This window comes from Salvelinus namaycush, chromosome 9, assembly GCF_016432855.1.
Source record: "Salvelinus namaycush isolate Seneca chromosome 9, SaNama_1.0, whole genome shotgun sequence".
Taxonomy (NCBI): Eukaryota; Metazoa; Chordata; class Actinopteri; order Salmoniformes; family Salmonidae; genus Salvelinus; species Salvelinus namaycush.
In genome coordinates, this window is record NC_052315.1 from 15328200 (window position 1) to 15343705 (window position 15506).

A 15506-nucleotide genomic window follows, 5' to 3' on the forward strand; every position below is an offset into this window, starting at 1 on the left:
ACGGATGCCGTGCCTCATGCACCAAACCAATACATCCCTCATAACTCTCTCCTCCAATTTCTCCATTAACTCCTTTACTGTCTCTGCGTCACTCTCCTCCAAATCCGCCCTCACCGGCTCCTTACGGTAAACAGGAGGAGTTGGCTCACGTCTCCCGACTGACCCAACTAAACTACCCGAGAGCCCCCCCCCCAAGAAATTTTTGGGTTTGACTTACGGGCTTCCAGCCTTGTTTCCGTGCTGCCTCCTCATATCTCCGTCTCTCTGCTTTCGCTGCCTCCAGCTCAGCTTTGGGGCGGTTATATTCTCCTGGTACTTCGCGGTCCAGAATTTCCTCCCAATTCCAATAGTCCTGTGTAGGTGGGTCCTGTTGTTGTTTCACACGCTGCTTGATCCGATTCTGGTGGGGAATTCTGTCACGATCGTCTTTGGGTGAGAGATTGGACCAAGGCGCAGCGCGTGGAAAGTACATCTTCTTTTTTATTTAAAGAAGGAACAAACAAAACAAAACAACAAACAGACGACCGTGAAGCTATAAATACAAAATGGTGCTGACACTGACCATTACACACTAACATAGACAATTCCCCACAAACAGCTAAAGCCTATGGTTGCCTTAAATATGGCTCCCAATCAGAGACAACAATAACCAGCTGTCTCTAATTGAGACCCAATTCAGGCAACCATAGACTTTCCTAGAAACCTACACTCAACCATAGACACAGCTAGACTACTATACTAAACATAAACCCAACTACTCTAATAAACCCCCTAAACCTTACAACCACCCTAGATACTACAAAAAACACATACATTCCCCATGTCACACCCTGACCTAACTAAAATAATTAAGAAAACAAAGAATACTAAGGCCAGGGCGTGACACACATTCTCACCACCACACACCGTGTCCTAGCAGTGAGTCCTTATAATACACATTCTCACCACCACACACCGTGTCCTAGCAGTGAGTAATCATGTTACACATTCTCTTTGTTGTGTTTTGTTAAGGTTTGCACAAGTCGTTTTTTGTTTATAAGGAAGAATGATTATGGTACTGTATTAAACCCATTACTTGCTGCTGATAAGTCGCTCTTTTAAATGAGGTTTGGAATCTCAATGGAAACACCTGTATAAATATATGAAATGAACCCATCCAATCTGGTAATACTGCAGTATCCATTAAGATTCTCATCTCTCCCAACAGAGTCTGTTTTCTCCTGTGGCCTTTGGCTTTGGCTGTGAGTATTTCTCCCAGTACGAGGAACAAGGAGTGGGCATACAGTGGTTCAACCTGCACTCCAGCCCAATGGAGGGAGACACCTACAATTTCACCACTTCCATAATCATGCTGCATATCGATGCATGTATCTACGCTCTGGCCACCTGGTACATTGAAGCTGTTTTCCCAGGTAAGGTACATTAAAGCTGTTTTCCCAGGTATGGTACATTGAAGCTGTTTTCCCAGGTAAGGTACATTAAAGCTGTTTTCCCAGGTAAGGTACATTAAAGCTGTTTTCCCAGGTATGGTACGTTGAAGCTGTTTTCCCAGGTAAGGTACATTAAAGCTGTTTTCCCAGGTAAGGAAATTAATGGTTTAAGTTATTTTTTTCTAACTGCTCTATGGTTTCATGGAATTTTGCATAGAAGTGCATATTAAAATACATATTATAATGAACATATAACTGCAATGCCAGTGCACCTTTGCAGATAGTAAAACTGCACTTATACTGGTTTGACTAAACACATGTTGTTGGGATCTTTTGTCCAGGTGAATATGGGGTCCCCAGGCCATGGAACTTCGTGTTCAGTTTGAACTATTGGGGAGGAATTCCTCTAGAGGCCGGCATGCCCATCCCTCCGGCTCCCAGGGGACAGGGAGGAGGTAAGAAAAACACACACAAAAACACATGATGTAAAAAAAAACTGCCACCATTTTATGGTCCTGAGGTTCCCTCTCTGTACCTGTCTCAGATCGCATCGAAGCCGACCCCTCTCACCTCATACTGGGTGTGGCCATCCGCAACCTGGTCAAAATCTACAAGCAAGGTGCCAAGCTGGCGGTCAACCACCTCAATCTCAAGTTCTATGAAGGGCAGATCACCTCTTTCCTGGGGCACAACGGTGCTGGCAAAACAACCACCATGTAAAGGCTGTGCTTTAAGAACCATTGAATCAATATAGAATGTTTTAAAATGAAGTACAACAGCCAACACCACCATGTAAACCTGCACCTACATTACAGACACATAGAAATGAATGTGGTGCTTATGTACAGTAGGTGTTTTGTATTGCTTATGAATGTGGTACATACCGTCGCGCTAATTGAGGGCCATTGTACTGCTTATGTATTGCTTATGAATGTTCTATGAACCTCTAATTTAGGGTTATCATGCTAAAATACACAGTTCATTTCCATTGACAGGTCTAATCTAGGGCCCTTGTACTTGTGGTGCTTATGTAGGTGTTATGAGTTGCTTATGAATGTGCTTTGAAGCTCTAATGTAGGGTTCTAACTTATAATCGGTGATGTAGTGTAACGGGTGTCCTCCTCCTCTTCGGAAGAAGAGGAGGAGTAGGGATTGGACCAAAGCGCAGCGTGATAATTGGACATAATGATTTATTTAAACAAAACGACGAAACACGAAATGACACTTGATAATAAACAAAATAACAAACTACGTAGACTGACCTAAAACATGTGAACTTACATATAACGAAGAACGCACGAACAGGTACAGACTACAAACAAACGAACGAACAAACCGAAACAGTCCCGTGTGGTGCACAGATACGGACACAGGAGACAATCACCCACAAACAAACAGTGTGAACAGCCTACCTTTATATGGTTCTCAATCAGAGGAAACGTCAAACACCTGTCCCTGATTGAGAACCATATAAGGCTAATTACACCTGACCTAAACATAGAAACAGAAAACATAGAATGCCCACCCCAATTCACGCCCTGACCAACTAAACACATACAAAAATAACAGAAAACAGGTCAGGAACGTGACATGTAGTAGTTAAAGAACAAATGGGTAAACTCTGCCGTTCGTGGTGAGTAAAGTAATTTCTATACTTTCGATGCATTTCTCAGCAAAAGGTGGGTAAGTTTTATTTACATGCTTTTACCCTCCACTGGTTATAATGCATAATACGCAGTTCATTTCCATTGACAGGTCTATCCTGACGGGTCTGTTTCCCCCCACGGCTGGGACTGTGTACATTAAGGGCATGGACATCCGCACTGACATGGACATCATCAGGAAGACCCTGGGAGTGTGTCCTCAGCACAATGTCCTTTTTGACATGTAAGCCCCTGCTGCAGGTAGCCTAGTGGTTAGAGCGTTGGGCCAGTAACCGAAAGGTTGCTGGATCGAATCCCCGAGCTGACAAGTTAAAAATCTGTCGTTCTGCCCCTGAGCAAGGCAGTTAACCCACTGTTCCCCGGGCGCTGAAGACGTGGATGTCGATTAAGGCAGCCCCCCGCACCTCTCTGATTCAGAGGGGTTGGGTTAAATGTGGAAGACACATTTCAGTTGAAGGCATTCAGTTGTACAACTGACTAGTTATCCCCCTTTCCCTAATATTTCTACTCTATATCTCTTGAATACATGTCATTAAGTAATTTATCCTATTTCATTATATTGTAGTGCATACCATGTTGACTCCATTTATCTGTGGTGCTTGTTTTCTATCTTCCGACATAGATGAATTCCTTGGTAATGTTAAAGCTGCAATATTTAACTTTTTGGACATGTTGAGTAATGTGAGTTTATATATCTGTCCTTCTCATTGAAAGAAAGTCTAAGAATCAGTAGATCTGTTCTATGTGTGCTATTTCTATGCTTCCCGTTCTTAAGTTTCGTTTTTGCGTCTTTTGCGTTTAGTTTTGTACACCAGCTGAAAATACAATATTTTGGGATATTGAAAATATATTTCACAGCGGTTTAGATGGTCCAGTGATTATTGTTTTGTCACATAAATTGAAATTAGGGCGGACTATTCGAATTTTAGAAATCAGGAAATCAGATATTTGGAAATCAGGCAATTTCTGCATATTGCACCTTTATATAACTGATATAACAATGACAAAGATGAATAATCACTAGAGGGAATCAAGATAACGAAAGGCCCCATTCACTTAATCTCTTGCCCCTCAGGCTCCATCTTAAAACATTTACCCACTGTACATGTAAAAGAGTTTGATGTTACTTAATCAGCCCTCTGACTTTAACCTTGTTATTCTTGTATAGTCTGACCGTAGAGGAGCATGTGTGGTTCTATGGTCGTCTGAAGGGCCTATCAGGCGATGAGGTGAGGAAGGAGTTGGACACTCTCCTGGAGGATGTGGGCCTGCTGCACAAACGCCACGAACAGACCAGGAACCTGTCTGGTATGGCTCCCTCCCTCTACTACTCAACATCCATTACAAATATGGCCTTCAGCTGTATACTTTACAATATAATATATCCTTCAACAGCCACTACATATATAATACCATACTCTCTGTCTCTCTGTGTCTGTCTTTCTCGCTCGCCCCCTGTCTCTGCCTCTACTCTCAGGTGGTATGCAGAGGAAGCTGTCGGTGGCCATAGCATTTGTGGGGGGTTCGAAGGTGGTGGTCCTGGATGAGCCCACAGCTGGGGTGGACCCCTACTCCCGTCGAGGCATTTGGGACCTGCTGCTCAAGTACCGCAAAGGTTAGCCCTGAACTGTGTCAAGGGTTGCAACATTTTCTGTGAACTTTGCCAAAATTCCCAGGATTTCCAGAAATCCCTGGTCTAACTTGGTGGCGGAGTTTATCATTTCATGTCAATTCAGGTGAAATATAATTAAATTGAATACTATTTAATCTACTAGATCTTTTCACTCTCTTTTTCTCCTTTTCCTTCTCTCTCCATCAGATTGCACCATCATCCTCTCCACCCACTACATGGATGAGGCTGACCTTCTCGGAGACCGCATAGCCATCATCTCCCAGGGGAAGCTGTGCTGCTGCGGCTCCCCCCTCTTCCTCAAGGCCAAGCTGGGGATGGGCTACTACCTCACCGTCGTCAAGAAGGAGGGACTGGATACTCGAACCCCCAGTAGTGCCAGCGCTACCAAACTGCCCCCTGCCACAAAGGTGAGTGAGAGATTGTGTATACCCCTGCAAATGAAATTTTCTCAGGAATACATTGTGCTTATTCACAAAGCGTCTCAGAATAGGATTTCTGATCTAGGAACAGGTCCCCCTGTCCTCATAATTAAGATCTAAAAGACCAAACTAATTCTACATCAGCACTCTAACGCTGAGACACTTTGTGAATATGGGCCCTGAAGACCATTTTACCAGTGCATCTTAATAGTCAAAAGTGGCTCTCCTTGTCTCATTTACTTCAGAGAGGAGATGAGGAGGTTATTGTAGACTATCGCAATAGGGCTATGTATACTGTGGGATTCTAAAGGTTATTACTTTTATCACTGAACTATGACCCCTTTGCTGATTGGCTCTCCCTCTGTATTTCAGGACAGCGACTCCTCCATGAGTGACGACACAGGTCTGGGCAGTGATGTTAGCGGCTCAGGTAGGGTCTCCAACCCAAAGTCACTTAGTGACATCCTGCTAGCTGTGTGTTGACAGCTCGCCATTATTGTAGACACCTGAAAAAACAACCATTTGCTTGGCTGTTCTGTTCGTCCATAGCTAACCCAATGGCGAGCCTCTACCCCCCCTACAGACTGATCTGAGGGGATCAGATCGGTCTACACAAGTATCTAGTGTGGGGTTAGGGCATGTTTCTGGACAGTGAAGTTTCAAACCTCCTCTGATAGTTATTCTTTCTCCTTCCCGCTCCCTCTCCCCTGCAGACCTGGCTGCCCTGTTGACCCTGGCACAGCGTCACATCCCCGGGGCGCGGCTGGTGGAGGACGTGGGGCGTGAGGCGGTCATCAACCTGCCCCAGAAGTCGGCAGAGGACAGCAGTCTGGCCATCTTCCTCACAGAGCTTGACAGGAGGCAGGCTGATCTGGGCATCACCAGCTACGGCCTGTCTGACACCACCCTGGAGGAGGTGAGGAAAAGGAGACACACATACACATATACAGTGCATTCGGAAAGTATTCAGACCCCTTGACTTTTTCCACATTTTGTTACATTACAGCCTTACTCTAAAATTGATTAAATTGTTTTTTTCCCTTATCAATCTACACACAATACCCCATAATGACAAAGCATAGAAATCTTTAAAAAATAACTGAAATATCACATTTACATAAGTATTCAGACCCTTTACTCAGTACTTTGTTGAAGCACCTTTGGCAGTTATTACAGCCTTGAGTCTTCTTGGGTATGATGCTACAAGTTTGGCACACCTATATTTGGGGAGTTTCTCTAATTCTTCTCTGTAGATCCTCTCAAGCTCTGTCAGGTTGGATGGGGAGCGTTGCTGCACTGCTATTTTCAGGTCTCTCCAGAGATGTTAGATCAGGTTCAAGTCCGAGCTCTGGCTGGGCCACTCAAGGACATTCAGAGACTTGTCCCGAAGCCTTTCCTGCGTTGTCTTGGCTGTGTGCTTAGGGTCCTTGTCCTGTTGGAAGGTGAACATTCGCCCCAGTCTGAGGTCCTGAGCGCTCTGGAACAGGTTTTCATCAAGTCGATCCTGACTAGTCTCCCAGTCCCTGCCGCTGAAAAACATCACCACAGCATGATGCTGCCAACGCCATTCGTTCAGGCCAAAGAGTTCAATCTTGTGCCTTTTACTGAGGAGTAGCTTCCGTATGCCATTCTACCATAAAGACCTGATTGGTGGCATACTGCAGAGATGGTTGTCCTTCTGGAAGGTTCTCCCATCTCCACAGAACAACTCTAGAGCTCTTGTCAGAGTGACCATCGTGTTCTTGGTCACCTCCCTGACCAAGGCCCTTCTCCCCCGATTGCTCAAATTGGCCGGGCTGCTAGCTCTAGGAAGAGTCTTGGTGGTTCAAAACTTCTTCCATTTAAGAATGATGGAGGTCACTGTGTTCTTGGGGACCTTAAATGCTGCAGATATTTTTTGGCACCTTTCCCAGATCTGTGCCTCGACACAATCCTGTCTTGGAGCTCTATTGACAATTCCTTCGACCTCATGGCTTGTTTTTGCTCTGACATGTACTGTCAACTGTGGGACCTTATATAGACAGGTGTGTGGGTCTTTCCAAATCCAATCAATTGATTTTACTACAGGTGGACTCCAATCAAGTTGTAGAAACATCTCAAGGATGATCAATTGAAACAGGATGCACCTGAGCTCAATTTCGAGTCTCATAGTGAAGGGTCTGTATACTTATGTAAATAAGGTATTTCTGTTTTTAATTTTAATACATTTGCAAAAATGTATTGTGTGAAAAATATTATTTAATCCATTTTAGAATAAGGCTGTAACGGAATTAAAAAGTCAATACTTTCCGAATGCACTGTATACACACACACACACACACACACACACACACACACACACACACACACACACACACTACAAAGACACATCTGGGGGGGGGGGGCTGGACCGGAGCTCATGCTGGCCATGAGGTCAGCATTCTTGCTCGTAATGGGCTACACTCTCTCTCTCACATACACACACACACACACACAGGCATTAGCACACACATAACACACACATTGGCATACACACAGTCTCTCTCACACACATTTAGGGCTTAAAGAGGCTTTGCGTCAGAAGTTGTTCTAAGCACTATATTACGTAGACACTAGCGTGTAACAGGCCAAAGTTACATGAAGCTCATCCTAAATATAGTCATGACTGCACTAAACTGACCTGTATTTACTAGCCATCCATTGAACCTCTTGTGGACAGTTAAAACTCAGCTTTAACTAGATTAAGCAGGGTTTACCCGGAATAGTACATTTGTGGAGTTACTGTCACGGTAATGTGCTTAGGCTGCCAGCTTACCACGATTACCAGAAAAGATCCCGTTTGATAAGTCAATAGGTTGGCTCCAAGCAGATCCTTTCTCTCCCCAGAGTTTTGCATTTTTGTGTTAGAGTTCTGAGTTCTCTATTAGTTATTATAAACTGTGAGCCCTGAATGATGATTGGTTGACAGCCGTGGTGTATCAGACTGTATACCACGGGTATGACAAAACATTTATTTTTACTGCTCTAATTACATTGGTCACCAGTTTATAATAGCAATAAGGCACCTCTGGGTTTGTGGTATATGGCCAAAAAACGTTGCGTCGTTCATAAGAACAGCCCTTAGCCGTAGTATATTGGCCATATACCACACCCCCTCGGGCCTTATTGCTTAATGGAAACATGACATTTATCTACTTGATTCCAACACACAAGGCAGAAGATGTTTTAAAATGTCATCTGTTCCTGTAGATCTTTCTGAGAGTGGCTGAGGAGACAGGGGTGGACGTGGACCCAGAGGACAGCCCAGGACAAGCCGACACACCCCATGGGCAGGGTCAAGGACAGGGCTTGTCTGGAGAGCCATCTGAGGATCCAGGTAAACACAAGGGGAAACATAATCACACACACACACATAGAAACACGCCTAGAAACACAGTCTTCCTGTGTTGTTATTTAACATGGTCTGTCCTCCTTTCTGACTCTTTCTTTGCACTGCTGCCAGGAAGAAAACGGCTTCGCAAGCAAGGTACCTACAGTAGTGGGCCTTTAACTTCCTTTTTTCAGAAGCTCAGCTCTCTAACCCTAACACTAACTGCAGCAGTTGGAATAAGAGTCGTTTGGCTCAATGAACAATGTGTTTCTTTCTCTCCACCATGCTTGGGCCTTTCCTGCACTCAGAGCCCCAGGAGACAGACCTGCTGAGTGGGGATGGCCATGGCGGTGTCCCTCTAACCGGTTGGGGTTTGACGTGGCAGCAGTTGCGTGCGCTCTTCATCAAGAGGTGGCTGTATGCCCTCCGCAGTCGCAGGGGCTTTTTCGCTCAGGTGCAGACTCATAAACTTGACTTTATTCTCAATCAGTTGACCTTATCAAATAAAAGGTCTGATATGAACTAAAATACAAGCATGTGATGCAATGAAGAGAGACCAATGACAGGCTATTGTGACACCATGTCCTTGTGTTTCAGATCGTGCTGCCTGCTGTGTTTGTGTTGATCGCTCTCCTTTTCAGCCTCATCGTCCCTCCGTTCGGAAAGTACCCCTCGCTCCAGCTACAGCCCTGGATGTACGGGGAACAGTACACCTTCTTCAGGTAAAGACCTACATCTATTGATTTCAAGTACAGATGTAGGATCTTAATATGAGCCAGTTTTCTACAGCAGGAAAATAATCCTGCAGCAACAGGAAATGTGGATTATTATGTGGATTATAATTAATGGACATTTTTGTAGGGGTTAATACATTTTTCGTAAGGGAAAATCAAGTCCGAAAATGACAAACTACAGAAGCCTTTTTAAACCTCAAATATACTACAAGTTTTAGTTCTCCTCCAACAGGGTGATCAGATTAAGATCCTACATCTGTAGTCTTGAATGGCAATTATTAGATTAACATTCTAATAAATGTTTGGACTGGAGCTTCAAGGAGTCAGTTGTTCCCATGTTGCCAGATTCTGCTTTGTCTTCCTATTTTTCCTTTGTTTGTATTGAACCTTATCTGTGTGGTGTCCTCTTTCCAGCAACGATGCCCCTGGGGATCCTGCCATTCAGAATCTGCTGGATGCCCTTCTGGACCGGCCTGGATTTGGAACCAAGTGCATGGAAAACAGCACGTAAGGCCTTCTCCTCGGTTCTCTCCTCTACTAAAGCAACACGTACTGTAGAAACACAACACTGTGTTACCTGGCTAGTCCAGTTGCAACCACAAAGGAAAGCAGACACTTATGTGTTATTTTAAAGTGTAAACCACTATCTTCATTATCGGCATTACCAACTAGGTTTTTTCTGTTGTCTCAATGTTTTCTCAGTTCGTTTGCACGTAAAGGTGTGTTTTTATGAGAAAGAGGGTTCATTCTATTATGGACCTGTCATTCACCAGGTTCCCCACATGACTTGTGACTTAGTGCTATTGACTTTTCCCAAGGACACTGCTGGAGGGACAGTGCATATTAGCATGAACATAAGAGATTTAAGTTGGGCCTATGTTTCCTCGATTGGGTGTCGTGGCGTATTTTGCATGTTCACGCTAGGATGTGTCCCCTGCAGGGATCCTCAGTGTTTGCAGGAGGAGGAAGGCATGTTCATGAGGCCCCAGATTCTCTACTCCACCTGGCAGCTCTTCAACAGGGGCAACTGGACTGCAGACAAGCCATCTCCTGGCTGTGAGTGCAGCTCTGAGGAGGTCCGCAGGATGCTACCAGAATGCCCCGAAGGAGCCGGAGGCATCCCCCCTCCACAGGTCAATACCTCATAATAAACACTTTTACTTTATTCTTCTTATAGTTAAACATTGCATTATATATACTGTTACTTTGTTCTCAGTGGTTAAACATTGCATAAATAATGGTACTGTAACTAATCTCCTATGACAGACTTTCATTAAAATATGAGAATTTGTTCTCAATGACTTAGCTACCTGCCTAAATAAATATCCAATACCTAAATGTCCACATACTGTTGTGTGTACTGGAACTTGTTTCTATGTTCCACAGGTCCAGAGATTGACAGGGGATATCCTGCAGAATATGACCGGCCGCAATATCTCGGACTACCTGGTCAAGACTTACCCTCAGATAATGAAGAAAAGGTCTCTTATACCTCTCACTTGATTGTTTTCTTTGTTGGAAAGTATTACTGTGATTAAATCTGTTTTTTTCCAGCTTACAAATTAATTTATTCTTACAATCTTACGGTTTCAGCCTAACTTCAGCCACTAAGAAGTGGATCAATGAATTCAGGTAAGTGGAGTGGGATACTTACTCACCATGTAAAATCATAGACATCACTTATCTACAGCCCTAATCTCGGTTAACCCAGAACTAAAATCTTGCATAATTTGGTCAGATGCTGTCCAAGAGAGATTACTAATACATTGCAGTCCATCTACTCTGATGTAAATGTGATGTCTGTTTCTGTTATAGATATGGGGGCTTCTCTCTGGGGGGCAGAGGTACTCAGGCTGTCCCACAGGCCTACCAAATGGAGGACTCAGTCATGTCTATACGATCACGTTACAAAGTGGCACAGGTAGGAGTTGAAATCTTTTACACCCTCAACGTCAAGTTTCCTCTTAGTTTCTTTGTTGTCTCTATTTAATGTCTGGTTCTTTCTTTCTCACAGAATAGCTCATTGGATCAGCTCCTGGGTCGCCTACCAGAGTTTCTGGGTGGACTGAATAGTCAGAACAATGTTAAGGTGAGAGGTCAAAGGATGAGTGTGTGTGAGCAACTGTGGGTGTGTGTATGCATGTGCATCTGTGTTTTGTTTCACCGTTACCTAAGCTCTACCTCACCCCTGCTAGGTGTGGTATAACAACAAGGGTTGGCACGCCATGGCATCGTTTGTCAATGTCATGAACAATGGCCTGCTCCGTGCCAGCCTGCCCCCAGGGCCAGAGCGAATGAAGTATGGCATAACCGTCTACAACCACCCTCTCAACCTCACCAAGGAACAGCTCACTGAAATTGCCATGTAAGCTCTCTGTCTCTCTAGTTTCCTATTCAATTCACACCAATAAGTCCCATTGTTGATTAAGCCTAAGCTTAGTGTGTCGGAGCGAATCAAATCCCTCTTTTTGGAATTGCTTGTTGTAAGCACTATTAGACAATAATTGTACTGTACAGAGCAGGTTGAGTACTCTTAGTATGAAAATGTGATAGGTAGGAAAACATGATACCCCACTGGCCTTAAAAGTGACTAATCATTTCTGCCATCAAAATACAGAATAAATTGTGCTTACCATACTCATTGCCTCTCTGTTTTCAGGATGACCACCTCAGTAGATGTTCTGGTGTCCATCTGTGTGATCTTCTCCATGTCCTTTGTGCCGGCCAGCTTTGTGCTGTTTCTCATCGAGGAGAGGGTCAGCAAAGCCAAGCACCTTCAGTTTGTCAGCGGAGTCCGGCCCATTCTCTACTGGCTGGCTAACTTCACCTGGGACATGGTTAGTCTCCCACCATCCTGATAGGCTTAACTGATACCTGTTTTGTTAGCACTAATATTAAAGGTGCACTCCAGGGCCTTATTCACTAGTTACCTTGAGTTTTGGCTCAAATATCAACTTTATATCAAATCATATCAAATACAATTTTATTGGTTGTGTACACATTTTGCAGATGTTATCGCAGGTGTAGCGAAATGCTTGTGTTTCTAGCTCCAACAGTGCAGTAATACCTAACAATAGAAAACAATACATGCAAGATAAATAATTTATGAATAATATAACTGATGAAAAAGAGACAAGGGGAATGAAAGTAGGCATGTATTGTCTATGTTTCAGAAGCCTGATAATGTTGACAGTAAAACGTCTCCTTTCAATCCTTGTGTCTCTCTATCAATCAGTGGCATGTACTGTAACTGCAGGGCACAATTTTTTTAATGTTATCGATCTGGATTTCGCCTATCGGATCAAATTAAATGCATAGAAATAGAATGGCCGAATCATTGACTTGCCTTTGTTCTATTTATTATATTTCTATGCATTTAACCATATCCGATAGGTGAAATCCCTGATAGATAACTTTTGAAAAACTGGACCCAGGGGATAAGTCTCATCTCTATTGAATTGTACTTAACTGGCCTTCTACTTTCTCCCAGCTGAACTATACAGTCCCGGCCACTATGGTGGTCCTGATCTTCATTTGCTTCCAGCAGCAGTCCTATGTGTCTGAAACCAACCTCCCTGCTCTGGTCCTGTTGCTCTTGCTTTATGGGTAAGGGCCATGGACACTGGTGGCTTTGTTATCATTGCACTCATAACTAATGATGTTGTATGTGCACTTTATTACATTCAGTAATAAACAATTATAAAAATTCTGAATTATCTTTTCAAACATCACTACGACAGTATGTTTGCTTGAGTGGTCATATCAATGTTTATTTTATTTCAATAGCTGAGGTCTCCTTTAAAGAATGTTACATAGAGTTGTTCTTAGCAAAGTTCATGGTGCATTACGCAACAAATTCCTTCTTACTGATTAGAATTTATCTATCCTCCATTTCAGCTGGTCTATCACTCCTCTCATGTATCCAGCCTCCTTCCTGTTCAGTGTCCCCAGCACTGCTTATGTTGTCCTCACCTCAATCAACCTCTTCATCGGCATCAACGGCAGCATAGCCACCTTTGTCTTGGAGCTGTTCGTAGATCAGGTGGGTCATGCACTTGACTATGATATTATATCAGGGCTACTGATTAGTCTCAGGGCTCTGCTGATATTTAGATTTACAACCAACACTCGGTCAGCTGAGGCTGTCTGGTTACATGGTACAACAGTGTACTACTTTAAATGTTGTTGTTTTTTCAACTTGCTTGCACCACTACAATTGCAAAATGTTTGCCACTGTTACTGGAAGCAAACATGGCTGCAGATTAACAAATCAGATTTGAATGTTATTTTACTATGGTATTCAGACATGAACTCGTCTGTCTGCTTTTCAGCACTTGAACGATATCAACAAGATCCTAAAGAAAGTCTTCCTGATCTTCCCCCACTTCTGTCTGGGTCGAGGCCTCATCGACATGGCTAAGAACCAGGCTATGTCGGACGCTTTCCAGAGACTGGGTATAATAATACCATTTTTTATTGTGACCAACTTTTTATTTAGTTTAGTATTTTTTTCCCAGAGGGAGGGCTTACAGGTACAAAAAAAACAGTCCGCATTCTCCATTTCATCGTAAAATGTTTCCTTGGTGTTAAATAGTCTGTGAACAAACTTAAAATGTATAAATTGGTGGTTCGGATTAAGGGATGCCAAGGAAATATTTTTCCATATTCTGTTCCAGTTACAGGGTTGTTCAGATTCAATTAGATCTGTGGACCATACTTTTTTAATGGCTATCTCATAATATGAGCGTTCCAAAAGTTGTTTATATATTATAGAGATCAGTTCTTTCAGGATAATTTATTTATAAATCACATCATTGGATGGTTCGGTAGTTGGGTTTTGCAAGGGACTCCATAGGCCATCATAGCTGGAAATACCATTTAAAGTTTGGTACGGATAGTCCTCCTACGTCCTTCCCTTTTTCCAAGATTGTTTAACTTGCCATATACAGTGCCTTCGGAAAGTATTCAGACCCCTTGACTTTTTCCACATTTTGATACGGTATCAATCAAATTCATCAGCTGATGTCACAAAGTGCTGTACAGAAACCCAGCCTAAAACCCCAAACAGCAAGCAATGCAGGTGTAGAAGCACGGTGCCTAGGAAAAACTCCTTAGAAAGGCCAGAACCTAGGGAGAAACCTAGAGAGGAACCAGGCTATGAGGGGTGGCCAGTCCTCTTCTGGCTGTGCCGGGTGGAGATTATAACAGAACATGGCCAAGATGTTCATAGATGACCAGCAGGGTGAAATAATAATAATCACAGTGGTTGTCGAGGGTGCAACAGATCAGCACCTCAGGAGTAAATGTCAGTTGGCTTTTCATAGCCAATAATTCAGAGTATCGCTACCGCTCGAAAACAGCAGGTCTGAGACAGGTAGCACGTCCAGTGAACAGGTCAGGGTTCCATAGCCGCAGGCAGAACAGTTGAAACTGGAGCAGCAGCACGGCCAGGTGGACTGGGGACAGCAAGGAGTCATCAGGCCAGGTAGTCCTGAGGCCAGCAGCACGGCACATCCTTATTCTAAAATTGATTAAATAAAAAAATACCCCATAATGACAAAGCGAAAACAGGTTTTAGAAATGTTTGCAAATTTATTACAAATAAAAAACAACAGAGTCTCAAAATTAAGCTCAGGTGCATCCTTTTTCCATTGATCATCCTTGAGATGTTTCAACAACTTGATTGGAGTCCACCTGTGGTAAATTCAATTGATCGGACATGATTTGTAAAGGCACACACATGTCTATATAAGGTACCACAGTTGACAGTACATGTCAGCAAAAACGAAGCCATGAGATCGAAGGAATTGTCTGTAGCGCTCCGAGACAGCATTCTGTCGAGGCACAAATCTGGGGAAGTCTACCAAAAAATGTCTGCAGCATTGAATGTCCCCAAGAACACAGTGGCCTCCATCATTCTTAAATGGAAGAAGTTTGGAACCACCAAGACTCTTCTTGGAGCTAGCCACCTGGCCAAACTGAGCAATCGGGGGAGAAGGGCCTTGGTTAGGGAGGTGATCAAAAACCTGATGGTCACTCTGACAGAGCTCTAGAGTTCCTCTGTGGAGATGGTAGAACCTTCCAGAATGACAACCATCTCTGCAGCACTCCACCAATCAGGTCTTTATGGTAGAGTGGCCAGACGGAAGCCACTCCTCAGTAAAAGGCACATGCACGCCCGCTTGGAGTTTGCCAAAAGGCACCTAAAGAAGAAGATTCTCTGGTATGATGAAACCAAGATTGAACTCTTTGCCCAGAATGACAAATGTCAAGTCTG

The 15506-nt window shown here is 43.6% G+C and overlaps 1 protein-coding gene across 1 annotated transcript in view; it reads left to right on the forward strand.

The window, feature by feature from the left end:
- abca7 (ATP-binding cassette, sub-family A (ABC1), member 7) overlaps positions 1-15506 on the forward strand; it is a 42774-nt gene that overhangs the window by 17972 nt on the left and 9296 nt on the right. Inside the window, exons 16-38 of the mRNA XM_039001391.1 lie at positions 1208-1412; positions 1772-1885; positions 1975-2146; positions 3186-3317; positions 4263-4402; positions 4572-4709; positions 4914-5134; positions 5519-5576; positions 5860-6062; positions 8375-8501; positions 8804-8949; positions 9093-9217; positions 9644-9736; positions 10170-10362; positions 10616-10710; positions 10823-10861; positions 11045-11150; positions 11244-11318; positions 11425-11594; positions 11889-12066; positions 12720-12835; positions 13127-13271; positions 13561-13684. Of these exons, the coding sequence (XP_038857319.1) occupies positions 1208-1412; positions 1772-1885; positions 1975-2146; positions 3186-3317; positions 4263-4402; positions 4572-4709; positions 4914-5134; positions 5519-5576; positions 5860-6062; positions 8375-8501; positions 8804-8949; positions 9093-9217; positions 9644-9736; positions 10170-10362; positions 10616-10710; positions 10823-10861; positions 11045-11150; positions 11244-11318; positions 11425-11594; positions 11889-12066; positions 12720-12835; positions 13127-13271; positions 13561-13684 (3115 nt within the window). The remainder of the gene's footprint in view (positions 1-1207; positions 1413-1771; positions 1886-1974; positions 2147-3185; positions 3318-4262; positions 4403-4571; positions 4710-4913; positions 5135-5518; positions 5577-5859; positions 6063-8374; positions 8502-8803; positions 8950-9092; positions 9218-9643; positions 9737-10169; positions 10363-10615; positions 10711-10822; positions 10862-11044; positions 11151-11243; positions 11319-11424; positions 11595-11888; positions 12067-12719; positions 12836-13126; positions 13272-13560; positions 13685-15506) is intronic.